Source organism: Halichoerus grypus, chromosome 6 (genome assembly GCF_964656455.1).
Source record: "Halichoerus grypus chromosome 6, mHalGry1.hap1.1, whole genome shotgun sequence".
NCBI classification, from domain to species: Eukaryota; Metazoa; Chordata; class Mammalia; order Carnivora; family Phocidae; genus Halichoerus; species Halichoerus grypus.
This window is the reverse complement of record NC_135717.1, coordinates 102,433,433-102,460,640: the sequence shown is the minus strand read 5'-3', so window position 1 is coordinate 102,460,640 and position 27,208 is coordinate 102,433,433. Positions and strand designations below refer to the sequence as shown.

General features: G+C 33.4%; 1 protein-coding gene across 4 annotated transcripts in view; it reads left to right on the top strand.

Annotated features, from left to right (window-relative positions):
* The window catches only part of ERGIC2 (ERGIC and golgi 2), a 36,477-nt gene extending 9,802 nt beyond the window's left edge, over positions 1-26,675 (top strand). For 2 of the 4 annotated variants that reach the window (XM_078075828.1, XM_078075829.1), the window contains exons 3-15: positions 288-396; positions 2,425-2,471; positions 3,719-3,789; positions 9,441-9,481; positions 10,497-10,589; positions 12,302-12,403; positions 13,120-13,215; positions 17,991-18,046; positions 19,065-19,163; positions 22,556-22,653; positions 23,919-24,081; positions 25,159-25,241; positions 25,418-26,675. In XM_078075828.1, coding sequence (XP_077931954.1) covers positions 288-396; positions 2,425-2,471; positions 3,719-3,789; positions 9,441-9,481; positions 10,497-10,589; positions 12,302-12,403; positions 13,120-13,215; positions 17,991-18,046; positions 19,065-19,163; positions 22,556-22,653; positions 23,919-24,081; positions 25,159-25,241; positions 25,418-25,480 — 1,121 coding nt within the window. In that variant the 3' untranslated portion in view covers positions 25,481-26,675. Of the gene's footprint in view, positions 1-287; positions 397-2,424; positions 2,472-3,718; positions 3,790-9,440; positions 9,482-10,496; positions 10,590-12,301; positions 12,404-13,119; positions 13,216-17,990; positions 18,047-19,064; positions 19,164-22,555; positions 22,654-23,233; positions 23,353-23,918; positions 24,082-25,158; positions 25,242-25,417 lie in introns of those variants that run through there. The other 2 variants (XR_013449124.1, XM_078075830.1) reach the window with 2 other exon arrangements.
* The last annotated feature ends 533 nt before the right edge of the window (positions 26,676-27,208 follow it).

The window sequence follows — 27,208 nt, the reverse complement described above, 5'->3', positions numbered from 1 at the left end:
TGTCTTGTAAAATTTGGCAAATCTATTTAGTGAGATACCCTTAATATTGATGAGATAAAATGCTTCTCACTAGTAGAAATGTTTGTGTTCATGTTTGTGCTCATTAAATCTTCATTTTTGAGCTGTTTTAGAAAGAAATCTATAATGAACATTTTAAGAAAAACCTTTTATAGTATCCATTCATATGGCAATCATATAAGGGCTTTCTTTGCTAATTTTAATCTCACTTAAAATAGTTTCCTGTTTACTTTTTAAAAATAATTCTGGTTTTTTGTTTCGTTTCTCAGTTTCTCTAATAGCATTTACCACAATGGCTTTATTAACCATAATGGAATTTTCAGTATATCAAGATACATGGATGAAGTATGAATATGAAGTAGATAAGGATTTTTCTAGGTAACTTCTTTTTTCTTCTTGAAATATCTTTGGATTCAAATTGTTTTAAAGGTAGCATATCCTTTTAAAAATTTTTTCTAACCTTTTATACTTGGTTTATTTTGGTTCTGAAGAAGTAGTCCTGAAAAATTTTCCTTAATTGCATGCATTAGGTGAAACATTTTAGAATCATTTCAATATTGGTTAAATTCTAAAAGAGAGATCTTCTTGATTAATATGCACTTGTATAAAAAGGTTAGAACATAATATATATATTTTTTTAGATGCTGAAATGGTAGAAATTGTTTAATGTTTTGAAACTGTTTACTCTTTAGATTTTGAAATATCTTACTTGTGTGTGCTGGAAAATAAAGTGTCTAAAGCTACATTGTATATGCTTATAGCTAGATTTTTATAAATTTTATCTAAATACAGTTTTTTTTGTAAAACATCACTTTTAACCCTTTGAAAATATATACTTAATTTATTTGTATTTGGATTTTTTAATGATTGGAGATTACAGGTTTATAATGTTAAGATTGCACTAGGTGGGGGGGTGTACTTTACTTCTCAATTTCAATTCCATTTCTGCCGTTTACTAGCTATGTGACTTTAGGGACATTACTAAATCTATGTTTGCATGTACTTCAGTCTCCTTTTTCATAAAATGGGGATAATAGTTATAATATCTTCCTCATGGGGTTAATGAGAATTAAGTAAGTCAATATTGGTAAATTGCTATGTAACTTTGGGCAAATCACACAACTGACTTCTCTTGGGCCTCAGTTTCTTCATCTGTAATATGAGTATTATTCTGGATACTAGTAGTTTTCAAAGAATTTGTTGTTTTTAGCACCAATGAATCACTTGTTGCTTTTTTTCAAATGAAGTATTACATAGGTTACCTCATAAGCTAGTGGGGATGCCCAGAAGCCTGGCCACTTGGCCTCATTCTCTGGTTCCTACAGCATGCTGTTTGAACTCTAGACAATTTTAAGATGATATGAAGCTCCAAAAATCTGTAGTTCCTATTGAAACCAGAGAAAAATTATTAGAGGGAAAAAGTTTTGATTGGAAGCACAAGATGGGACTGATATTGGTTGTACTCATTCTGTTATTCATGGTGCTTAATTCTGGTATTTGAAAATTAATTTGATTTGAATTGATCCTTTGAAAATAAAGCATTGGCTGAGCCTTTTTAAAAGGCTACACAAAACTTTAAGCATCATAGGGGTTTTTTTTCCTGGCAGTTTGGTGCATTTACTCTGAGCCACTCAGACTTAGTTTCCAATATGCCACTTCAGTGGTTATGGGATCTTCAACCAGGCATTTACTCTGCTCCGAACACCACTGGCTTATCTGCAAAATTGGAAAGCTATCTACTTTATATAGGTCCATGATAAGGAATAAAAAAGATAGGGCGCCTGGGTGGCTCAGTCAGTTAAGCGTCTGCCTTTGGCTTGGGTCATGATCTCAGGGTCCTGAGATAGAGCCCCTCATCTGGGCTCCCTGCTCAGTGGGGAGTCTGCTTCTTCTTCCGCCTCTCCCCCCTGCTTGTGGCTCTCTCTCTCTCTGGGTCTCAAATAAATAAAATCTTAAAAAAAAAAAAAGGAATAAAAAAGGTAATAATTGTAGGGCATTAAGCATAATGCCTGATATATTTATCTGATAAATAGAAAAGAAAGACTTGTAATTCCTAACCCTTGATTTTGAAAATTTTACGTTCTTCAAAGAATATTCTATATAGGGTTTATGTAAACAGAGGTAGACTTTTCTGAGTTGCTTGGAGTTATTGTTGAGTTACCATGATTAAATTAAAGGATACTGTGTTGAAAACTTGTGAAATCAGAAAGGCTTTTAGAATAATTGCAAAATATAGAATTTTTACTTTTAAAGTGCCTTTGTTTTGGCCATAAGAAATGCTATCCAAGTTCTAATCAACATATTTTATTCTGTTTGAAATCCAAGTTTTCATAGATCAGTTGATTTATATTTCTCATGTTTTCTTGATTGCTTGGTAGGTACTAACATTTCCTTTTTGTCTTCTAGCAAATTGAGAATCAATATAGATATTACTGTTGCTATGAAGTGTCAATGTAAGTACACCTTTAACTTGATGAGTCCATGTATTGTTTATGGTTTAAAGAATTGTTAGTAAAAAGTAAGACCACTGGTGGTGTTTTAACTTTATTTTTTCCTTTATGGTATCTTAAAATGCTATGGTAATGTTATTTAATAATGCAAGTTGTTTTGCTCCCCAGCTTATATTCTTTAAATTTCTTTTCCCTGAAGAGAAGAGATTTAACTTTCACATTAGTATAATTAAAAGAAAACTGGAGGAAATTTTCATGAGTCAGAGTTCTAATTTAGATGTATCATTTATTTCTTTCTTGTTTGGAGTTACCAGTTTTACACCCACCCATGCTCTACAACATATCCTGTTTCACTGTTTTGGTTTGTCACCCTTAACTTGCAGTCTTGCATATTAAAATATGGATCCAAGTCTTTTAACTAAATAATGTGTTACCCTTTTTTATTTTCTTCTCTGGCTTCCCTTGATTATACTGGTAGAAGTGGGAAAATGTTAATATGCTAGATAGATAATGTTTGAATCAGTATTGCTCTCAAAGATGAGGATGTTTTTGCATGAAAGATATCTTAAATTACTGAAAATATCTCTTAAATTGAGATAAAATTTTTTAAAGTATAAAATAGTTTAAGCAGATAATTTCTGGGAGATTTCATCCCAGAAAAATTTTAAATCTCTTTCCCTTTTCATTTATTTTTCCTTATGGTAGTGGTTTTAAGAGTAAAGAAACACTTTATATTTAAACTATGAGTTTGTTACTACTGAATATATCATATTTTTGCCTTATTTTAGATGTTTGAATACCATTAAAATTTTCGCCTTTTCAAAATAAACTTTTCCTATTTGTTGATTTGTTTAAAAAGTCATCAGTGGCTTTCTCTTAAAATTTCTTTTAATTTCTAAAAATAATTTTTGTATTTAATATTTTATTTGGCAGCCATTTAATTTAGTACTTGTGATTAGGTTCTTGACAATTTTTGCAAAGCTCTGCAGTTGAGTGAAGTTTATGCTTTTTACTGTGAGATTCTGAGTCACCTTTTTTACTGAACAAGAACCAGAAAAAGTATTACTGATTTTTTGAATACTTTCCACCAAAACCGTATAATGCGACTGTTTTAACTTTTGAACAAATAATTGGTATAGGAAAGTGATTTTATGTATTGGAATTTTCTGTTAGTCATTTCAGTTTGTTAGTTTATGTAATATATAGTTTGGCTCCGAAAATAGAATGTAAACTTCTATTTTTTTATGCAGATGTTGGAGCAGATGTATTGGATTTAGCAGAAACAATGGTTGCATCTGCAGATGGTCTAGTTTATGAGCCAGTAAGTTTAATGGACATGTACTTTTAAATAATATGCTATGAGATGTTGTTTTCTTGAAGACAGTTTTGATATTTGCTTTTAGTTTTGTAGCTTTTAATATATATGTGTGTGTGTGTGTGTGTGTGTGTGTGTATTTTTAATTTAAAAGTAACCCCATATTCTTTGTGAAGATTTCTAATACCAAAGCCTTGAGAATAACCATTGTTAGCATTTAGGATAAGCCTCTAAAGTCTGTTTTATAACCTTATTCATGTTTTATGTTTTTTGTTAATGCTTCCTGATAGTTTCCTTTTCTCTTATAGTTGCTATAATGATTAAATGTTCTTCTTTCCTCCAATGATTGGGAAATTCTGTGTCCTATTTGTATTCTACTTTTAGCAAATTTAAGTCTTTAAAAATGTTTCAGCTGTATTCTCTTAACATAAGGAAGAATAAAGCAATATCTAAGAGGAGACATTTTCTATGCATTTACTTTTTTTTCTCTCCTTCAAACCTCCATTTCCCAAAGCTAGTGAAATTCTGACATTCTCCTATTGTTTTCATAGCACAAGTTGTGTATGATAGAACCAATTTGTCAGGAAACACCATCACATTACAGGGGCAAATATCACATGACAGGAGTAGGTGATAACAAGTCGTGATAACTAGCTCTAAAGAAGCTTTAGAGAATAAGGAAGGGAACTCCCAGCTACTTAGAGTTGCTCTCTGCTCAGTTGGCATTGTGGTACTTATGTTTACCCATGCATTCTTGAGTTCTTTTATCATTGACAGTTGTGAGCCCTTCTTTAAGCAGATTGCAAAGTGAAGACTGAGGTGATGGAGGAGGATTAGAGATAGCTGAATGTGTCATAGGAAAAAAATAAAAGGAAACCTTTAGGTCAATTTTGATTATCAAATTATTTTTAGCTTATAGCAATAAAATATATTTATGCCTTTTGATGGACACTTTTTAAGTAGAAATTTCTGAAGAAAAGGTAACTTTGTTATTGCCACTCTGAATCTCTTTGCTCCCTAACTCCTGTATTCCCACTCAAAAAATTGATTTCCCTGTAATTTTTTATGAGGTTAGGTACCTTACAAATTCAGGTACCATGTTATCACATTTTAAACTATTATCTAGAAATTTAGATCTAGATAATTATTAGACATTTTAACATTTGCATTACATTTTATACTATTTTAAGAATAATTATTGAGTTTTAATTCTATGTTTTATTGCTTTTATTTTCTACCATTCTTTATTTTTTATCATTTTGTGGAAGGACTTTTTGAGACTTGTCAGTAAGAATATGTGGATATGTGGGTTATGTTTTATAGACTCTAGAATGACTGCCTATGTTGTTCTGTTCTTCATACATGTAAGTTTGGCTCAGGATATAATTCAGCTTTATGGTGTTTTGCATTCAAAACTTTATAGACATTCCTTCATTGTCTTCTGTTGCAATTATTTTTTCCTTCATAGGTAACATATTTATCTACTTGAATGCTTTTTTCTTTTGCTTTTATTTATTTTATTTTTTTATTTTTTTAAAGATTTTATTTATTTATTTGAGAGAGAGAGAATGAGAGAGAGAGCATGAGATGGGGGAGGATCAGAGGGAGAAGCAGACTCCCCGCCGAGCAGGGAGCCCGATGCGGGACTCGATCCCGGGACTCCAGGATCCTGACCTGAGCCGAAGGCAGTCGCTTAACCAACTGAGCCACCCAGGCGCCCTCTTTTGCTTTTATAATTCAAATATTTATCCCATATATCCAGGTTTGGATTACCTTGGGGTGTAGGGTTTTTTGTTTTGTTTTGTTTTGTTTTTTTTTGTATTTTGGTTTTGATTTTAATGATCTGAATTTTAAAGTGGTGTTTTTTTTTTTTTTTGGCTTGTTTATTTGCTTTAAATTTGTTTAAAGCAATGTTTTTTACCTCTGTTTTATTATTATTATTATTATTTATTTTTTAGAGAGAGAAAATAGGGGGAGGGGCAGAGGGAGAGGGAGAGAGAGAATCTTAAGCAGGCTCCCCAACTTGGGGTTCAGTCTCACTACCCTGAGATCATGACCTGAGCTGAAATCAAGAGTTGGATGCTTAACAAACTGAGCCACCGTGGCATCCCTTTACTGCTGCTTTTTAAAGTTCTTACCACATGATGTTGAATTTCATGGAGTAGTTCTCAGTATCCTTATCAATTCTTATTTTAGATGCATATTTCAAACTTCGCCTCTGAGTTCTGAGAGATTACCTTGATCCAGCAGGACCAATCTTCTTTTCAGTGCCTTCATTACAGTTTAAAATTCAGTGATTCTATTTTATATCTTTAATATATCACAGATCATTCCATTTTTTTGTCATTATGATGTAAATTTTATTGACAAACAATTAGAAAAACTTAACATCTTTCTTCTTATTTCTAGGAATGGTATCATAGAGGAAAATTAGCCCTCATACCTGAGATTGATCACTTTTTTCAAGTTAATCTTTTTATATATTCATTTATTTATTGTTCATCCTTAGGATGAGATATAAGTGGCCTATTAAGTGATTGAGAGTTGACATAGACTGTTGAGTTATGTCAGTTTTTATCTGACCACCCCCTTCTCCAACACACACACACTTTTTTTTTTTTCAGGCCTAGATGAAAGGAGAAAAGGGTGTAAGTTTAGATATACTGTGCTTCTTTTAAGTCATATTAGAGCTTCAGGTGCTTTTTGAAAAGGAAGGGAGAAGTCAGTATTGGGTCCAGGATGGCAGAATAGTTCACCAGGGCACTCCAAATTTCCTTTTCTGTGCTTGTTTTGACAGGCTACATTTCACTAAGCTAACTCCTTTCTTTAGCCAGTGTGAGTCCTCATTAGCAGCCAGCCGTGGCAGTAGTCTCGCTTAATTTAGAACACTGTCCAGGTCACATGTAAGCTAGGAATAACACTGCTGTGGAATGTCCTCACCATGTGGTCTCTGGCACTTGATTGAACTCCTGAAAGTGCTCCTAGGGTGGGGACTGCCTCTTTCTCAGGTGTCTCTTTGTCTTAGCACCTGGTCCTCTCTTTCTCTGAGTTACGGACTTTCCTTGTTTCCTACATAGACTTCTCTGGGCCAGGAAATGAATTATGTGTTGGGCTCTTTTCTCAATTTAGTCTCCCTTGTATGCAGTCTTGCATAAGTTTTTGAAAATTTCCGGCATGTTGATGCAATTTAAAATGATAATATAGGGGCGCCTGGGTGGCTCAGTCATTGGGCATCTGCCTTCGGCTCAGGTCATGATCCCAGGGTCCTGGGATCGAGCCCTGCATCGGGCTTCCTGCTCTCCCACTCCCTCTGCTTGTGTTCCCTCTCTTGCTGTGTCTCTGTCAAAAAAATAAATACAATCTTTAAAAAAAAATAATATAGAGTGTGTCTTCATTTTGTTTCTTTGAACACTGTGACAATTTGGTTATGAGGAAACTTAATCATCTTGAACTTCACCTCTAAAATTTACTGATGATTTTTCTTTAGAATTCTCTCCGTATTCTGAGTGTCTCCCATTCCTACTCTTTTTTTTCTGCACATTTGTTAAGTCCCTGGTTTTGTTTATATCTATTTTTCTGGAGAGCTTGTCTCTCTAGCTAGATTTTAAGCTCCTGAGAAGCATTAACTTTATTCTTTCTTCTGTGTTTCACAAAATGAAGTATAGTGCCTTGTTAGGTATTAGGCACTAAGGAATATGTTAGAATTATGTAATTGTAACAAGATTGTTGATTTTTCCATTGTAAACAGTTTCTGCCATCTCTTCCAGTCATTTGTGGAACAGGAACGTTTTATTTAAATTTAACTGTCATGTAATTAGAAGTTTTGTCTTGACCAGACAGGAACTTAAAAATATTCAATTGTATACTTTTTATTAGTAATTTCTAAAATGTTCAACAATATTTCTGGTAAGTCTCCATTCCTTTGTCCTAATTTATATTAAAATATTAAGTAAGAGTTATTAATGTAAAATTATTTGAGATATTTTTTACTTGTTTTTATGTTTTCAAGCTTGCTGTCCTAATATGCACTCTGAATATTAAAAACTTAGCCCTAATAACTTTACTAGTTTCCAAATCATGATCATACAATATGCTGTGAGAGTTACTACTTTGCTGTTTACCATTATATTTCATTCCTATTTCTTTACTTAAAGAGAAGAATTTAAAAACTGTGTAAATGTGAGGAATCTGACAGAGCTCGGTTTGTATACTGACTCTTAAGATCTGTGATGTTGGAAAAAGTTTTGAACCTATTGAGCTTCTTCCTTGTATAAAAAAGGCAAGAATGATAACAAACTCACAGGTTGTTCTGAAGGCTAAGTGAAATAAATTAAGTCGCAGAGTATCTAGCATGAAGTCGGCTACTCAGTAGTTCCTTTAACCCCATGCCATATACTACACTATGCAGTTTTGGGAAGTCAAAGTAAGAATCCTGTCCCTCACTGTCAAAAGTTTTATTTACAAGGTAACTGGGAAGCAATCGCATGCAGCCTCCTCTGTTCACCATGGTGTGTTTTACAGATGTTAGCATTTTCCTTGTGCGCTGTGGTGGAAAAAAGGTTGGGAAGCATGCTGTAGATAAGATCAGCAGGAGGAGTAATCAGAGACAATTTCACTGTAATCAGAAAGATGGGGGCAATTTAACCTGGAGGATTTGGTATATAGGATTTAGATATACATGAGGGTCACAATTACAGGAGAGGAAGTTTCCAGGTTGGTATAATTAAATTACCAAAGGCAGAGAGGTAGAACTGTTTGATGAAATGAGGGATTCTTCCACTTTTATTAAAGAACTGGGGATTTTGTAGAGAGAGAATAGTAGGTTAGGGCCTGATTATGGAAGCATAATTAATATTGCTAAATTTAAAAAGTAGAATTGATATGCTTTGTTATGAATTGCCTTTATAAAAATCAAAAGTGGTCTTTGTTATTGCAAACTTAAATTGTGGATATTGCCACAAACCATGAAAAGCTTGCATATTTTCCTCTGATTCTACAAGTCATCTCGTCTGACTGAATTGATGAAGATAGTGCTTAGATAAATTTCTTGAATTACTCCTTATTGATTAGTACATTTGGGAATTACAGTGCCATTGTTTAGCTTGTTTCAAAAATTGTTGATTTTGGGGCGCCTGGCTGGCTCAGTTGGAAGAGCATGCGACTCTTGATCTTGGGGTCATGAGTGTGAGCCCCATGTGGGGTGTAGAGATTACTTAAATAAATAAAGCTTAAAAAAAAATGTTGATCTCATCTGGTATTTTTCCCGGCAAGAATATGGGCTTTCGCTGCTTAGATATTATAGTTGAGCTGTTTTTTTTTTTTTTTATAACTTTCATGCATGTATCATTTAAATGATCGCAAGCCCTAAAATACCATTTTGTATATAGACAGACTACCAGCTTGCAGTCATTTCTATAAATGTGGATAACTGTAACTGGAAAATATTTGTGATTAGTAAATTTTCTTTATATTGGTTTTGAGTTAGAATATTATATATTACATTTTTTAGCTTACTTACAGAAGATTAAATGTAAATCATGAATACTTGTTTCTACCAACACTATAAATTTTCTTGCTCAAAGAAAAAATTTTAAAATTATGATATAAAAGCCAAGAGAAATTGACCGTGCTAGTGATTATGTTTTCCTTTATTTCAGGCAATATTTGATCTTTCACCACAGCAAAAAGAGTGGCAGAGGTAATAAGTTAACAAAGTATTGTGGTCCATAGAAATCTAGATCATGTTTTCTCTATTTTGTCTTTTGTGAATTATTCAAATTCACATATTTGATTAACATATTTAATCAAATCATATAGATTTGCTAATCATATGCTAATCATATAGATTAACATATTTCTTTGGTCAGTTTTTGGGATGAATTATTAGCAGACTATAGTAATTAATATAATCTTTACAATTTCAAAAACTATCAGATCTTAAGAAAGTCATGTATAATCTTTTCTCTAATGCACTTTGAATCATAAATATATCTTAGTTTTTATTTAAAATTTTATTAACTATTTAAAAATTTATAAAGCAATATCTGATCATTTAAAGTTCAGTTTGAATAGAAAGGATATGAAGTAGAGGATATAAATTAAAAGTAAAAGCCTCTTCATCATTACTGACTAGCAGTAATAACCAGAGTTAAATTTCTTGTGTCACCTTCTAGAAATTTTCTGTTCATTTATAATTTTCTGTATATTTGCATATTTGCTTATATTAGTTTTTCCTAATACCAATAGGATCATTCTGTACATTTGTTCTAGAACTTGCTTTTTTCCACTTAGCCTGGTATTTTGGATAGCTTCCCATTTCACTACATAGAGTATTCATTTTATGGATAAACTATGGTTGATTAAGTTAGATCCTTATCAATGGGCATTTAGATTGTTGGCAGGATTCTAATATTAAAAAAAGGATTCTAATATTAAAAACAATGCTCAATGAAAATTCTTGAGTGTAATTCCTTACATACTGGTGTGAGTGTGTGTGTGTGTGTGTGTGTATGGTTTCTAGAAATGGAACTTCTCTTTCAGAGGATATTTAACATTTTGATAAGTTCTTATTACAAAGAAAAATTTGTAACTATGTGAGGTGATGGTTGTTAACTTATTGTGATAATCATTTTGCAGTATATACATATGTCAAATCATATGTTGTACACTTTAAACTTACACAGTATATGTCTATTGTATCTCAATAAAACCAGGAAAAGAGACGTTTTGAAAGATGACGCCAAAATATCTTCACTTGTACTCCAAAACTATATGAGAGTACTTGTTTCTATACAACCTCACCAACAGTGGGTATAACCAGACTTATTGTTGCCAATTCTGTGGGTGAAAAATGGTATTACACTTGTTTAATTAGCATTTCCTTATGAATCAGTTGCATATCTTTGTGGATTTTTTTTCCCCGTTTGTATTTCTTTTGAAACTGCTTATTCGTGCCATATGCCCATTTTGCTTGGTTGTTGGGTTTTTTTAAAAAATAATTTTAAATAATCCTTTGTATATTAAAGAAAGTAGTCCTTTGTTATAAGTGGTTCCCCCACCCTTGCTCCCATATACTGCTTTTTTTTCTTTTCGGTTTCCAGGCTATGTCTTGGTGCTTACAAAGGCTTTACTTAAGATTATTGCAAAAAAAATTTTTTCACCCATTTTTTTTTTTTTTTTTCCTTTCTAGTCCCTAAGTACATTTCAAAGGCCTTTCTCTTTTAATTTCCAGTTTCACCATTTGGGGAGATTTTTAAATTAAGGTTGAAATCAAACGTAGTTAAACAAAAGAACTGAATATTAGGTGTCTCTGGGCTTCTAGAGCTTAGAGTAGAAAGCCATCCAGAGATGAAATACATTACTTTAATACAGAAATATTAAAGTGAGAAGCCTTCTTTCATCTGGAATTTTATTCAGTGTCCAAGACTAGTAGTAAGTGGGAGCAGAGATTATGTTTTTACTATTAAAATAATGGCTGTTTTCCATCATAGAGTTTTTTTTACATATCTTCATATACGGAATATAAGCTTGGATATTGGTATATTTGAGACAGAAGTTATACACATACACACACACAGAGTTTGCTGTCATCAACCTCTTTTCCCACTACCCAGCACTAAAACTGGACTCTGGAAATACAAGACACACAACAAATAGAAACGTGTAATTTCTGCTAGCATTAGATCCAAATATTTTAAGTCTTTAGATGTGTAAATCTGAAGATGCTGATATTCTTTTTAAAAAGTATAGGGTAGAGTATAGTATTATGTTTAGAATGGTCTTGTCATAGAATAATGTTTAGATTTCTTGGAAAAGGAGACACCAGGTGATATTAAATGGCACTATGGCCTATATTGTAATGAGGATTAAATGCTTGTGGTATGGGTTTATACCCCGGTAATCTCCCACTTAAGTCCACCAAATCTGTTGTACTTGTCTTATTCTTTGTATCTATAACACTTTATTCAATACCTGATAAAAAGTAAGAATTTTGTCATAGCTGCATGCATGCATGAAAGATGAGTTTAGATACCCAGGTGAGCAGAAACTCCTTCTTAGTGACTCTGACTGCACATCCATTATCAGTGCAATCAGACATGCTTATGGACCTCAGCTGTTAAACCTTTAGCCACCCTACCTCACTTTTTCTTCTTTTAAGGAAATGACCAAAGAAAACTTGGTACTTTATTTTAGAATCAAGATCTATAATAATAAATGTATGGGTTAATAAGTCAGCTAACCATTGTTAGTCTTAAAAAAGTGTTGGCTTTCGGGGCGCCTGGGTGGCTCAGTCATTGGGCATCTGCCTTCGGCTCAGGTCATGGTCCCCAGGTCCTGGGATTGAGCCCTACATCGGGCTCCCTGCTCGGCAGGAAGCCTGCTTCTCCCTCTCCCACTCCCCCTGCTTGTGTTCCCTCTCTCTGTCAAATAAATAAATAAAATCTTAAAAAAAAAAAGTGTTGGCTTTCTTGTGTACCTTACTGTATTTCTAACTATTGCTTATTTATGTTGTATTTAGAATGCTGCAGCGGATTCAGAGTAGACTGCAAGAAGAACATTCACTTCAAGACGTGATATTTAAAAGTGCTTTTAAGAGTGCATCAACAGCCCTTCCACCAAGGTGAGATGTAATTTTTAAATGTACGTCTATTTATTATGAATTTACTATGACATAGTTTTAGTATTGGTTTATTCTCTAATCTCATATTTCTTAGAGAAAATGTAATCATTCTGTATGATGAAGATTTCTTTTTACTCTTAAATTTATAGCCTGTGATATTGATCAGGATTATCACAAATAATATTATTTTCATTTAATTTCCTCTTATGTGTGTATGGTAAATTCCATATAAAATCATGTTAGGTTTTAAGAACAAATTAATTACATTTGTCATTATTTTATAAGGATGTATAAATTTTGGTTAGGAATTTTGTGTTTTTATTTCACTTTTTTTCTCTTTTATAGGTTAGAGTAGGTGATATTTAGAAATCCTGTAATCACGAAAATGATCATTTAAATTTAAAACTATATAGAGGTTTTACATTTGCTTAAGAAGAAACTGTCATTGTCCTTCCCTCATTCTTACTTCCATCTTCCCCTGACCCCTAAAGTGCCAGAAACAGATGACAAAATATGTTTTTATTGGATGAATTCCTTTAAACTTTCCACTCTCATTGGCCTTAATCCTGTGGTTAGATATGAAGAACCATGGAATTTTAGACTGGTGTAAATATATTTCTAGCAATGTTTTTTTCCCCCTTCTACAAAATTTTCCCACCACAGAATGGTGACTGTCGAGTGTGCTGTCAGTAATCCTTCCTCTCATGTTGTAACAGGGAAGATGATTCCTCACAGCCTCCAGATGCTTGCAGGATTCATGGTCATCTCTATGTCAATAAAGTAGCAGGGAATTTTCACATAACTGTGGGCAAGTATGTTCTTTTCCCTTACTGAAAATACTTTAGACAAATTGGCAGCTTGGTTTAAAAGTAAATTCTTTGCTAATCAAATAATATGTAATTACTAAAGGGCTGCTTAAAGTGTTGTGTATCTATATTTTTGATGTTTTGAGATTTGTGTTCAGGGCTTTGATCTCAGGATGGAGAAGACTGGTAACAACTGCTTCAAAACAAATGGAAGGGGCACCTGGGTGGCTCAGTCGGTTTAGTGGCTGCCTTCGGCTCAGGTCATGATCCCAGGGTCCTAGGATCGAGCCCCGCATCAGGCTCCCAGCTCTGCGGGAGGCCTGCTTCTCCCTCTCCCACTCCCCCTGCTTGTGTTCCCTCTCTCGCTGTCTCTCTCTATCAAATAAATAAATAAAATCTTTAAAAAAAAAACAAAAAAAACAAATGGAAAACAGTTATGTTATAGTTTATAAATAAATGAGCTGTAGGTAGATATGAATGAAAACCTACTTGCCAAGTTTTAATAGCCAGGAAGCATTTACCTAGACATTTCATTAATTTGTTCATGTTGTGGATGGTATTAGGTTTTTGTTTTGTTTTTCCTTTTGATAATCATCACCAAAATGTAAACCCTGGCTAATTTGAGACAAGTATTTTGATGTAGTTAGAAATTAGTAGTGCCAGGGTGCCTGGGTGGCTCAGTTGGGCGTCTGCCTTCGGCTCAGGTCATGGTCCTGGAGTCCTACGATCGGGGTCCCACATCAGGCTCTCTGCTCTGCAGGGAGCCTGCTTCTCGCTCTGAACCTCCCCCCTCTCATGGTCTCTCTCTCATTCTCTCTCTCTCTCTCTCAAATAAATTAAAAAAAAAAAAATTAAAAAAAAAAAAATTTGTAGTGCCTGAGATAAAGTAGGTAAAAGTTAAGGAAAAATATCAGACCACCTACCTTCATGAGCAGCACCCAGCAGAGAAATTGTCATAGGATATAAACACTTGGTAAATTTCTGAATAAATAAATAGATTCTCTGACCTCTCCCTTTCTCCCTGCTTCCCTTATTCCCTTCCTTTCTTCCATCCATCTAGAGTTGCAGAGCTAAACAGTTCTTCATTGTAAAAGGCATTTTTTGAGAACTTGACTATGGCATGTACCATGCCAGATACTAAAGATGAAATGATGAAAAAAAGAAAAAGCGTTTTTGCCTTTATGGTGCTGACATTCTGTGAGAGAATCCAAACTTTGAACAGTGAATTACACTAATAATTATTTAATTATAGTTGTACAGGAGAAGTATGGCCAATAAGAAACTATATAATAGGGTACCTGACTTACCCTGCACATCAGCAGAGGCTTTATTGAGGAAAACCTTTGAACACTAGTGAATGATTAGGAATTTTATATAGAGAGGAGAAAGGGCATCCAGGCTGAGGGAAAGGCCATAAAGCAGGAAAAAGCATTGCTGGAGATTTTTTTTGTTATATATAGAAATAAATAGCTTAAGTCTTTTATGCAAAATTATTCAGTGTTTACAGTGATCAGATCAAACATTTGTTTTTGTTGTCCCATTCTTCTTAACATTCATGTTTTGTTTTCTTGCTATTGCCAGGATCAGTTCTATAGCTTAGAATTTCTTGGTATCATGCAACTATAGATAATAGTTGGCTCAAAGAAATTTAGAAGATTTTATTGCACTTGTGGATACAAACAATATCCCACTCCCAAACTAAAAGAGGGAAACTTCGACTAATATTTCATGAGCCTCTATATTATGGCCTTTATTCCCAGTTTCACTTCTCTCTCCATGTGATAACTCATGCCATGAATGAGAGAGGCCAGATGGAAAAATATTTGGTTTGTATCTTATCCTTATCATCTCTGGGATATCTTGTAAACCCACTCCTAATTTTTGGTATTATGTTTACCAAGTTCAGTATTGATCATTTTGAAGATCTCATGTTACCTCTAAGATACAATATCACCCTCAACTGTAATATAAAGAAGAAATAAAAAGAACAAGACTTGTAACAATATTTCAATAATCAAATGTTTGAACAGGAGTACCTTAAGTAAGGTAATGGAGTAGGCAGACACTTGCCACATACACGTAAAATCAGTAGGTATACATCAATTGCATATGCAGAATGAAACAGATGTATTGGCCGTTCAGATATCATGAATGGTATTTCTGTTGATTCTGAAATAGGGAACAACTCTTTGTGATACTGCAAACCAAAAAAAGTATAATATTCCCCCCATTTCCTAGGAAAATTTAGTATATATTGAAACTACAACAAAGTACTTTGTGTAGCTGAATGGAGTTAAGTTCTAGACTCAGATCATTATTCATAGGTTTTTCACCTACATGAATGCCACTTAGAGTGGCATTTTTGTGTGTGAGAGCGTCACTCTGTTGCGGGATGCCTTGCTTCCCTAGCTGCTGTCTGCTAAATGCTGATTGTGACTCCTTCCCAGTGATTGTGACAACCCAAAATGCCTCCTCCCAGCCCTCTAGTTTTCAAAACAATCTTTCCTTTACTGAAAATCACATGGGACAATGTATCATAACACATGAAAAATATATGAAATTCAGATTTCAGTGTCCAAAAATAAAGTTTTACTGGAACAGTCATGTGTATTTGTTTACATGTGGCTCCTTGTGCACTACAATACCAGGATTTGAGCAATTGTGACAGACACTGTGTATGACTCATCACTTTGTGCTGCTACTTGGTGCCCTACAAGTTAGAACAAGTTATAACAGTTACAGCTGGACAGCATTACAAATGCCTTGTGTATTGCTGTACCACAACATTTCATTTCTTGTATTACTCTGTCAGAAAAGAAAAAGAAATACAGGTATCCAACGTACTCTTAAGGCACAGTGGAGTGTGGATTATTTTATCAAATTTGACTTCAGAACATCATGTTTATTATGCAGGGACACCATAGCTGTGCTGAAAGGATATAGGAGATGTAAATATCACCAGACTAAGCACTCATCACAACATTACTAGCTCTCAGGAAAATTAAAAAATTTAAAAGGGAATATCTAAGCACAGGCAGAATTTCTTTGTAAAAATAAAAAATGAAACTGAGACTGTAGCCGAAGTAGGTTGACACGTGACTCACTGCTTAGCTGAGGAAGGAAAGCCACTTAGTGGCAGCTTGATGAGATTGTGTGTGTTTGCACCAACCAAAGAAATGCATCCAGGGAAAATAAATTTGCTTTGGAGAATTAGCTTTTTGGTGAGAAAAGTGCCCTGGCAGCTGAGGACAGTGAAAGCATTGTCCAATAGTCAGTTAAAAGCCTGGCAGGTGATAGTGGGTTCCCTTAGCTCTTGCTGAGTGAGCAGACGTTACCAATACTGCTTATTGTTTTTGTTTTTTTTTTTTGAGGAGTCAGTGGTGAGTTTGAAGTGATCAGATAGCCTGCGTGGAACAACTACAGACAAAAATATTTTTAAAGAAATTGAGAGAACATCAGTGTGTTGCTGGTGGTAAATAGGTATGAAGCAAAAAAAGGCTTATGTGGATAAATTTTCAAGACTTGTGAAAATGTAAGGTGTTTGAAGCCTGTGGTTATCCATTAGTATCATCGGCAGTACTTCACAGAAAATATTTGGATCTGTCATATTATTGATAATGTTGATGGTGAAGTTCATTTGCTCTCATGGACTTAAGCATTGTCATTTCCACGAACTTCTGTCAGAAAGAAAAGCTAAATATTCCAACTTGCCCTACTACACGACAGCTTGACAGCTTAGCAGTGGTCTACTTTTTCTTTTGTGACTTTTTTTTTGAGCTAAGGGCTGAGATTGAAATTTTTCTGAATAAGAAAACTACTGTCATCTGTTTTTATTGAACACTGAGTAGTTTTGGAAGTTAAGTTTTGTGCAGACTGGATCATGTTTCTTAATGAATTTAGCCTAAAATTGTAAGAAAAACAGCGTTAATATATGAAACTTAAATTGTGGTAAGGTTATTTCAATGATAAGTAATGTCAAATGATTTTAAGTGGTTCTTGCTTTCCATGCTGGGACAGCCTGACTGTCAAAAGTTAAAACAAGAAGCAAGATCTCCATTCTTATACTTGTATGTATTTTCCAAACTCAAACTATAGTTCCTGAAGTGTTTTATGACCTTGATGCAGGTGCAAAGGAAATTTCCACACTTCAAAATGTATTTAACTGTGCGCTTGAGGAAATTCTGCCTTAAATTGCAAGTGATCAATCTGTGTTATATAACGACACACCAAAAGGAAATACCAAGGGAAGAACCTCCTAGAGTTCTATCCAAGTAACGAATATACTCAGTTAAAAGATATGCCCCTGGATTAATATTTTCAAAGATAAAATATGTAAAATTTCATTCTAGATCTTCATAACGGATAAATCTTTGTGATCAATTTTGAAAATAGGGAACACTGACTCTAAACCTTAGTTAAGGAAAATGTTATCTCCCAGCAAAAATACCTGAACTACAAAAAAAGTACTCAGTTATTACTCTTATATTTTGAATGTCATTAAGTTTGTGAAAATGTTTCTCTCTTCTTATGTAACTAACTGCATAATATCTTCAGTTTTGCATCTTGACCCACAAAGCCTAAAATAACTTCACAGAAACCGTTTGGCAGCCCCCAGTTTAATACATGGCTGAGATGAGTAGACTTACCTACTTAAATCATAGGACAAGTATGTTTTTATTTTATATTAAGACAGTTATATAACTTAGGAAAGATCCTCTTTCAGGTTTTAATTAGTTATATGTTTAAGTATTAGTACTTTAATCTTTTTTTCCTCTTTTCAGGGCCATTCCACATCCCCGAGGTCATGCACATTTGGCAGCACTTGTCAACCATGACTGTAAGCAGTTTCTGAAATTTTTTCCATGAAGATGTCATTGAAAAAAGTGTTGTGTGTGGGTTTTTTTGTTTTGTTTTGAGTGCAGATGTAGGGTTTTCAAAGTGGGCTGTTGTCAAAACGGATATCCAAAGGAGAAAATAAATGAATAAATATATTGACTCTAGTCCATTTTCTCTTATCTTTAAACTACCTGTCTATTTATTCATAGCTCAGAAGTTGGTAGGGTTAGGGAGCAGAGCTTTGGTGTGCTTTATATCACTTTGTACACATTTCTGCTAATTTTTATGGATAATGAAGAGCATATATTTGAAGTTTATTTCAATATGTAATTGTACATCGGGACACATGCATACATATAAAATATGCCTGTTAGTTTTGTGTAATCATTGTCATAAAACTTAGTTTTTAAAGTCTTCTTTAGAGGACGCCTGGGTGGCTTAGTCGGTTAAGCGTCTGCCTTCGGCTCAGGTCATGATCCTGGGGTCCTGGGATCGAGCCCCATATTGGGCTCCCTGCTCAGCCTCAGCGGGGGCTCTGCTTCTCCCTCTCCCGCTCCCCCTGCTTGTACTCTCTCGCTCTCTTTCTCAAATAAGTAAAATCTTAAAAAAAAATATAAAGTCTTCTTTAGAGAACAAAAACAAGTAGTAAATTCCATAAAAAAAATCAGTTTGTCACGTTTAGCAATGGTTTGCATTAAAAATATATCTGATCGGTTTCATTATTTGGCTCATGGACATCATTCCAGTTCTAACAGTCCTGTTACTATAAAATGATTTGGATAAGGAAAGACTTATTATTATATTTTTGGTTATCAGGATTAGATGTACTATTTTGTAGAAGTTAATTCCACATATTATATGCATTTTTCTCAAAATAATGTAGTTTTAAATACTATAGTACACTTACAGATTTGAGATCTTTTCATTTGAGATTAGATAAGGATGTGAACCAATAAGTAACATGTAGTTTTGAATAATTTAATTTCTGTACTTTATTTGTTTTATTTTATTCCTCTTAGCTTACAACTTTTCTCACAGAATAGATCATTTGTCTTTTGGAGAGCTTGTTCCAGGAATTATTAATCCTTTGGATGGAACTGAAAAAATTGCTGTAGATCGTAAGTATTTAGTAATTACCGTGGGAATTTGCATGCAGGCAATTACCTTTATAACTTTAATACTAACACATTTTTAATAATCCTCTTATGACAAATAGGTAAATCTTTAAGTAGATTAACTGGTTGATAATTTTATGTGGAAATGTATGTAGAGAGAATTTCCTACTTGTGGATAAAATTTATATGTTAAAAAATGAGCCATAAGAACAAAAGAAATTAGAGTAAGGAGTAAGCAGGAAAAAAAAAAGACAAAAAAATAAGTAAGCAGGAAACAGAATTTAAAAGCTCTCTAAATAAATGAAAAGTAAATATGTTAATAGGGCTTACCTGCTTTTCCATATGCATTAAAGAAAGAATAAGAACTAAAAGTTTCAACATTATAAGAAGAATTGTTTGTATAGGTTTAAAGTTCTGAAATGCATATTTACCATTTTAGAAACCTCTTTGGGGAATTTTACAAACATCAGAAACCTAGAGTTATTCTAGAATAGCTTAGTTATTAACACAGTCAGAAGTAGTACATTATAGCATAGATACCTTCTATTACTTTTTAACCTTCCATTCCATTTAAAATTTAGGTTTATCCAAATATGGATGGATTATTTTCTTAATTTTATAACAAGGAATCTATCTTGAAGGTTTTTGGTTGCCTTTCCTCTACTGAAATAGTCCTACTGTGTGACATGCCCCACCTATATGACCTTTTAAGGACATGTAAAGCTTCCTGTGCTACTAGGAATTCTAGCCTTTGCAAAACTGTAATTAAGGATTTCATTTTTTATTAGCTAAAATAGATTTATTAATATTCTTTTCAGTATTTTACTCTTTTATCATAATGTTGTAATCAGATACATCAAAGATGTTTTACTTGGAATACTGAGTTACATTCCTAAGTATTTTATGTTTGTATGGGTCACTTAAGGAAACTTGAGTATACTAAATTTGGAAATTCTGAGAATCATAAGCTTTATTCAGTATATAATCTCATCTTTATGTGTAGTTCATTGTATACAGATATACAGTAGATGTTACTTAGGAGATGATCATTTGAAAACATGTTGGTTAATACTTTGTTTCAGGATGCTAAAATGACTTCAAATTTTTGTACAGAAACAATTCTAAATATAAACATTAATTTTCAAAAGGCTGTTTTTGAGTTTACTTGTTCCTAAATTCACAAAGACTAAGTTACGTTATAAAATGCCACCAGTGTCAGTAGGTTATTCAAAGCTTTAAAGCAGGTGTACTCTTCTCCTTACTACTATATGTTTTATTGGGCTTCTTTTTCCAAAAAGAAAAAAGAAAATCTGCGTTACAAATCTGTTGTGTCAGGTAACCACTCCCTCCTTGATGCTCCCCAGAAGTTTTGAGGGGATTACTTAGTACTTAGATCTTGAATGCTGTACCAATTCGGACAGACCCACACCTTTGGAACAATTTGTGGCTTGCAACAAAATTTCATTCAACAGCATCCACTTCCCCTCCCTACCCCACCCCCCCAGCTTTCCCCCACCTGACCATTAAATTATCTCACAAATTTATGGCTTTTCCTTGAATTAACATTGACCAAAAGGCCTTCAGTAGTTCTCTGGCCACAGCTTAAATGTTTTCCAGTTTTTCGTTTCATGTGTCTTTGACCCTTTTGGCTATTACTCATTGCACTTCACTCCTCACATGTGGTGAGATTCCCTTTGTCCATCATGTTTCCCCCCAAATGATTATCCCAGCCATGTGTACAGCATAGGTTATTGCCTTGCCACTCTCAGTTTCATCTTTTGTTCATTAATATTTAAGACTTAAACACCTTTTTCTCCTAGCACTTCCAGCTCACTCCTCTGTTTATGACACAGTAGTTTATTTGTAAAACACCTCAAAACTAAGCATAGGTAGAGCAATTCACCTTACATCAAAGAATGACTCAAAGGATGAAACTGAAGACCATCTACAATTAAAAGCCATCTGTTGGTGGTGGACAAAGTTGACACTTTTCTGCCCTAATATTATCTGTGGCAATGTTTAGGCTATTCAGTTGAAACTAATAATAGAAGAACTAGTCAAATACTGTTCATGTTTTTGAAAGTTATATTGGTACAAGTGGTAGGTGAAATAAGTCCTAAAGTTGAAACAGGTTTTGTTTTATTTTGTTAGAAACTTGTTTAATGTTAGTATTTGAAGACACCATTACACTTAACCTCTCCCTCCTATCTTGTTTACCCTTCCCTCCCCTATTCTGAATTACACTAAGATAAGAGAGAGAAATTGGATTGATGGAAATAAAAATTCACTAAGGTTGAGCAAAAGAAGATAGACACACAAAAGTACATTCTATGTATTTCCATTTATATAAAATTCTAGAATAAGCAAAACTAATCTGTGATGATAGGAAGGTAGATTAATGGTTGGCCTAAGGTTGGAGATAGAGGGGATTGACTGCAAAGGGGTATGGAGGAACTTTTTGAGGTGGTGAAAATGTTTTATATTTTGACTGTGGTGGTGATCGTGTGGGCGAATACAATTGTCAAAATTTATCAGACCATATATTTAAGGTTGGTGTATTTTATTCCTGTACACAGTTTCCATAGATAGTTATGTGGTGTGAGGTACATCTGTTTTCATGTCAAATGTAATGAGGCCCTATTACTTACCTAATTCTAACTACAGATAGATATATCTAATTCTAAATTTTATATAGACCTAGAAAATTAACATGTTCTAGAATATAGACCTAGAAAATTAACATTTAAGCTGTGGCCAGAGAACTACTGAACATTAACAGGTGAACTGTTACCTGTTTAAGGTTAATTAATAATTGGTAATATACTGATATTTATGACTTGTATTAAACCTAAAAATGCCTGAAGACTATAAATAGGATCCTTTGAATTATGTAGTAACCTCAGACCATAAGTGAATAGGTTTGTTATCTTCCTCCTGTCGTATCAATTCTTTGTATATATCCGAAGGCTGGCTAATTCAGTTTTGGTTTATTTGTATATCTTAAGATATTAGTAGAAAATGAAAATGTCCTGTGGTGATTATACTATTATAACTTTATTCTTACTAATTTCTGTACTATAAAGTAATGCTACTTTTATTTTTCACGTTTGATAAAAGGGTAATAATGTTATAAAGGACATCTAATGACTAGTTCATTTTTTTAACATCTTCTAATAGATGTGTATATGTGACATTTTATACTTATTGAGAGCTTGTTTACCAAGTATGAGTATATTGCTTTCATTGATTCTTTTAAATTTGTTGTTGTTAAACACTAATAAAGTAGCATTAAATTTCAAGTTAAGTGTATTTAACAGAAGGAAGGTGTATTTGGCAGTAGTATTGTTGCTATTGGATTGATGAAAAAAAAACACCACATTTTGTTTTTGTTCTAGACAACCAGATGTTCCAATATTTTATTACAGTTGTGCCAACAAAACTACATACATATAAAATTTCAGCAGACACCCATCAGTTTTCTGTGACAGAAAGGGTAAGTTGAATCCAACTGATAAAATGATATATATATATTTTTTAGCATTTTATAGTCCTGCTACAAAATAAGGTTAGAGTTGGTACCCTACCCCATTTAAAATTGGTGGAAGTTTTGAAATGCATTAATATTTTATTTTAATGAATAAAAATGGATATTAGTATGCTTTAGAGCAAGAAAAGTAGATTTTAAAAATCTAGAATGCCTTCTATGCAGTTTAAACAAAATATTAAACTATGATAGTATTAATGACTTTATTCTTAATAATTTTGTAATGTTTTCTCTTGTATTGATATAATTAGTTCTTATCTGCCAGTGGACTCTCTGATTTCTGTATTATTTTTTAATTAGTGTACCTACCCTGGGGCATGCATGGTTCTTGTGGCTCAGATAGCAGACTTAGAGGGCGTGCCTTCCTACTAAGTTGGTGCTTTTTATTCATCTAAGAGGACAAACGTTCTGCAGTCTCAGGGTGGAGGGGCCTTATAAGTAAATATTTTGAGGAGCAGAGTTTTGGAATTGGACAGTTTAACAGACTTCTCATATATTCTGGGGTCATGTTTTCTTATTATTGTTTAAGAATGGTGAATATTCAAATATTAATATCCAGAAGAGTTCCAAGGTTTGCAGACTTGATTTTTGAAGTGTAAACAGGATGGAATGAAATAGAGCATTTTCTTGCTCAGTGAACACACTATGGTAGGTTTATGATTTTAGTTGCATTCCTTTCAAGAGAAAACTTCTTTTAAAAACTAAACCAGTAGCTTAAATTTTGATTTTTCAAATGAGGGCATTCTCTTTTCTTCTTGTATTTCATACAGTTTAAATAAAATGACAACAGAAAGTGAAATTGTTTCTAAATCTGATAATTTAAATGACAAGAAATATAATTATTTTGTAAATTCTTAGCAAAGAATTGTTACAAAAAGTATGTCAAAATATGAACCTGGCTTTTATGGATTTGGTCAGTGAAGATGCCATATAGTTATTAAGCTCTTGAGCTCAGTAGAACACTTGTATGTAAAGTGACCTTTTTGAGAAAATAGGAAAGTGACTCTGCTCTTTTGATTTCCTTAGAAGCTAATCACACAAAGAATACAGAATAACTTGATGGTCTCTGAAGAGCTTAGTCTAGTAGGACAATTCATAAAGAGATTTGGATATCCTTCTTGTACAGTTGGGCTGTAGGGCTTCTGGACTGTGCAAGTAACCAGATGATGTGAATCCCATTTTTCTCCTTCTCCTGTCTCTCCCCTTTCTTTTAGGAACGTGTTATTAACCATGCTGCAGGCAGCCATGGAGTCTCTGGGATATTTATGAAATATGATCTCAGTTCTCTTATGGTAACAGTTACTGAGGAGCATATGCCTTTCTGGCAGTTTTTTGTAAGACTCTGTGGTATTGTTGGAGGAATCTTTTCAACAACAGGTTAAGATTCATTCCTTTTTCGTCTAATTTTTAGAAGTGTTATACTGAAATTAAGGTGCTTTTACTTAGAAGAAGCAAGAAATATATACATTCCCATGTTTTGATATTTAAAAAATTTTTTTCTGTAAGATTTAATTCCAAACCTCCAAAATTATATTGATTAAGCATTAAACATAGTTAAGTTTACTGCATTCAGTGATTTAAGGGGGATTACTTAGTGAGCTAGAAAGATCCTCGAATGAATCCAAGTTCTGCCATTTACATGGTGGTAGCCTTGTAATATAGGACATGTACCTTTTCTGATATTGTTTTCTCATCTATAAAAATGGGAATAATAATATCTAACTTATAAGTGTGTTGTAGGATCAGATGAGAAAATGCCTAGAAATAGTAGACACTTGAATGTAAATTTTCTTTTTCATTTAAGGTATTTTTAACTGTACAGTATGTAAAATCATGTCTTGTACTTTGAACCATGTAATATGTGCAACCAGAATTTTCAGTCAATGCTGTTTTTATGATTTGGGGCTTTTTTTGTCCTGAGCTTATGAGATTATCTCAAAGATAATGTACGGAATCGTAATCATGAAAATCTGAGCATTAAGTACAATAGATAAAGAAAGGAAACTGTTCCTTCTTTATCCCCAACCCCTATTCAATATTACATGGAGCTGTATAGGTTTGTATGCTTTGAATTATATATTTTAAATGAATGAATAGGTTTTCCTATGAAAGACCTTGTCACTACTTTATTTAAATTTGTTTAAATTTGGGGTGCTGATATTATTTATTTTTCAAAATGGTATGAGTGTGAGATGTATAAAGTATCCTTGAAAAGATTGCTTTGTCAAGGTCATGAATTATGTGGCCTTGTGATTTTGAAAAGAAATCCATTTGTTTTAAAATTCAACTGTCTGGTTATTTTTAACCGTGGAAATGAATCAAGCAAATTGCTTTGTTTCCTTTCTTGATCTATTCCATTATAATTAGTGGAGTTTTTTATTCTTATGTAACAATTTAGGAAATAATTTCACTAAAAGCATCATTTTATTAAAAACAACTTATTTTTTATTACAGGCATGTTACATGGAATTGGGAAATTTATAGTTGAAATAATTTACTGTCGTTTCAGACTTGGATCCTACAAACCTGTCAGTTCTGTAAGTGCTACAATATAAATGGTGTTGACCTCTAACTCATAGTACCATTGTTAAATCTAAACAATAGCTTTTGGTGCTCAGAAAGAAATTGCCCAAAATAAAGCATTGTGTTTAGAGGGAATATGTAAGGAATGTTTTCCTTACTAACTAATGCTTTGGTCTTCTCTTCTCCGTAGGTCCCCTTTGAGGATGGCCACACAGACAACCACTTACCTCTTTTAGAGAATAATACACATTAGCACCTCCTGAGTGAAGGAGAAAAACTTTTTGCCTGAGACATAAAATCTTTTTTAATAATAAAATATTGTGCAATATATTCAAAGAAAAGAAAATATGAATGAGAAGTGGGAATCATACCTAGGAAAAAAAAAAAAAAAAGAAAAGAAAAACCCAAACCGAAATCCTATATATGTTGTGTCTGTTACACATGTCCTAGAAGAAATTATGCAGCTAATCAGTGAATAAGCCCAGCTGGAGTATTGCTTTGAAGATGACCCCTTCTGATATTTTCATAGCAAATGGGCAGTATCGAAATCAGAGCTTGCTTTTTGGTGACAAAGAGCCTGAAGGAAAGAAGTCAAAACACATCTAAAGAAAAAGGGATTGATAAGTGCAAATGTTTGCGTCCTTCTGTTTTTAAAAGATATGTCAGAATAAAATATGTAAAACATATGGAAAACTAGTCTAGACTTTAAAAAGTTGTGGTCAGGTCACACTGTTAATAAAGGAAAACAGGGATGGGTCCCTATGTTATAGCCATATCAGTGTTAAGCCATAATGACAAGGCCATTTATCCAGTAATTTGGTCTGAGGAAGGTAACTGCTTTTCTTTAAACTCTGGCTATTGGCTTTTTCTGACTGTTCAAGGCAGGGTTGTGGAAGACTAAGGTGAATTCTTACAGGGGCAGGTACGTAGGTGCTATAATATGTAACAGATATCATTCACAAATTGTATAGTGGGCACTTATATAGGGAGAAGAAAGCACATTTTTTAAAAAGATGCTAAATTTTCTAATCTGATCCTTATATTATTGGTATACTTTGGGAGCGGGAGGTGAGTAATAAAAAGGTCCACTACTGGTGATGAAAATTATCAGCTTGTAAAGTATTAAAAGGAAAAGTAGAATATTTTATATGTGTTTGGGTGAGGGGTAACAGGGTAACTTTCAATAAAGTAGAAACATGAGGCAAATACTTAAATAAGGCAAGATCATGTCAGATCTGAGAGATGATCATTAAACAATGTCCGGTAAGCTGTAAAACTGGATTATGAGTGTCTGCATTCAGAGTGTCCTGAATGTGACATTTTTTATTGCTAGATTGTGTTGTTCTAGCTTTCTTATTATTTAAGGATTGCTTTTAAATTTCCAGACTATGAAAGACTAAAACTAGAGGGAGATTTCGCTCAGGTGCCATTAAAAGCTGTATTTGGAATATGTGTGCCAACATCAGTTTTCCTTTTGTAATACTTAGTGATAGAAGAATCAACTACCAGTCCACAACAGTTTAAGTCCTTCAGAGAAATGGGGAAATAAAATTCCAGGTAAGTAGCAAGGACAAGACTAAAAGACTAGATTTAAAATGGTGGTTTTTGGACATAGGATGTCACAGATTATAGTTTTACAAATGGATTTTTTTTAAAGATAAAAAAATGTTTTCTTGAAAATAGTTGGTACAGATAATGTCTAGGGAGAGAAGGAGAAATACCGATGGAACTGCTTTGAAGTAAAGCTTATGTTGAATGGCACTCTGCAGGAAATAACAAAAGCATTACTGTTTAAAATAGACACTTTACCATTAAGAGCCATTAAGTTGACTGATTAATTAACACAGGTGACATAACATGCACTGAAAGATTTTTTATTCCAGAAAATTCCAAATAACGAATGAGCCTTCTCTGTTATTGATTTGTTTTTTTCAGATACTATTTCCAATGAAGTTAGACTAGGAACTAATAGAATGTCTCT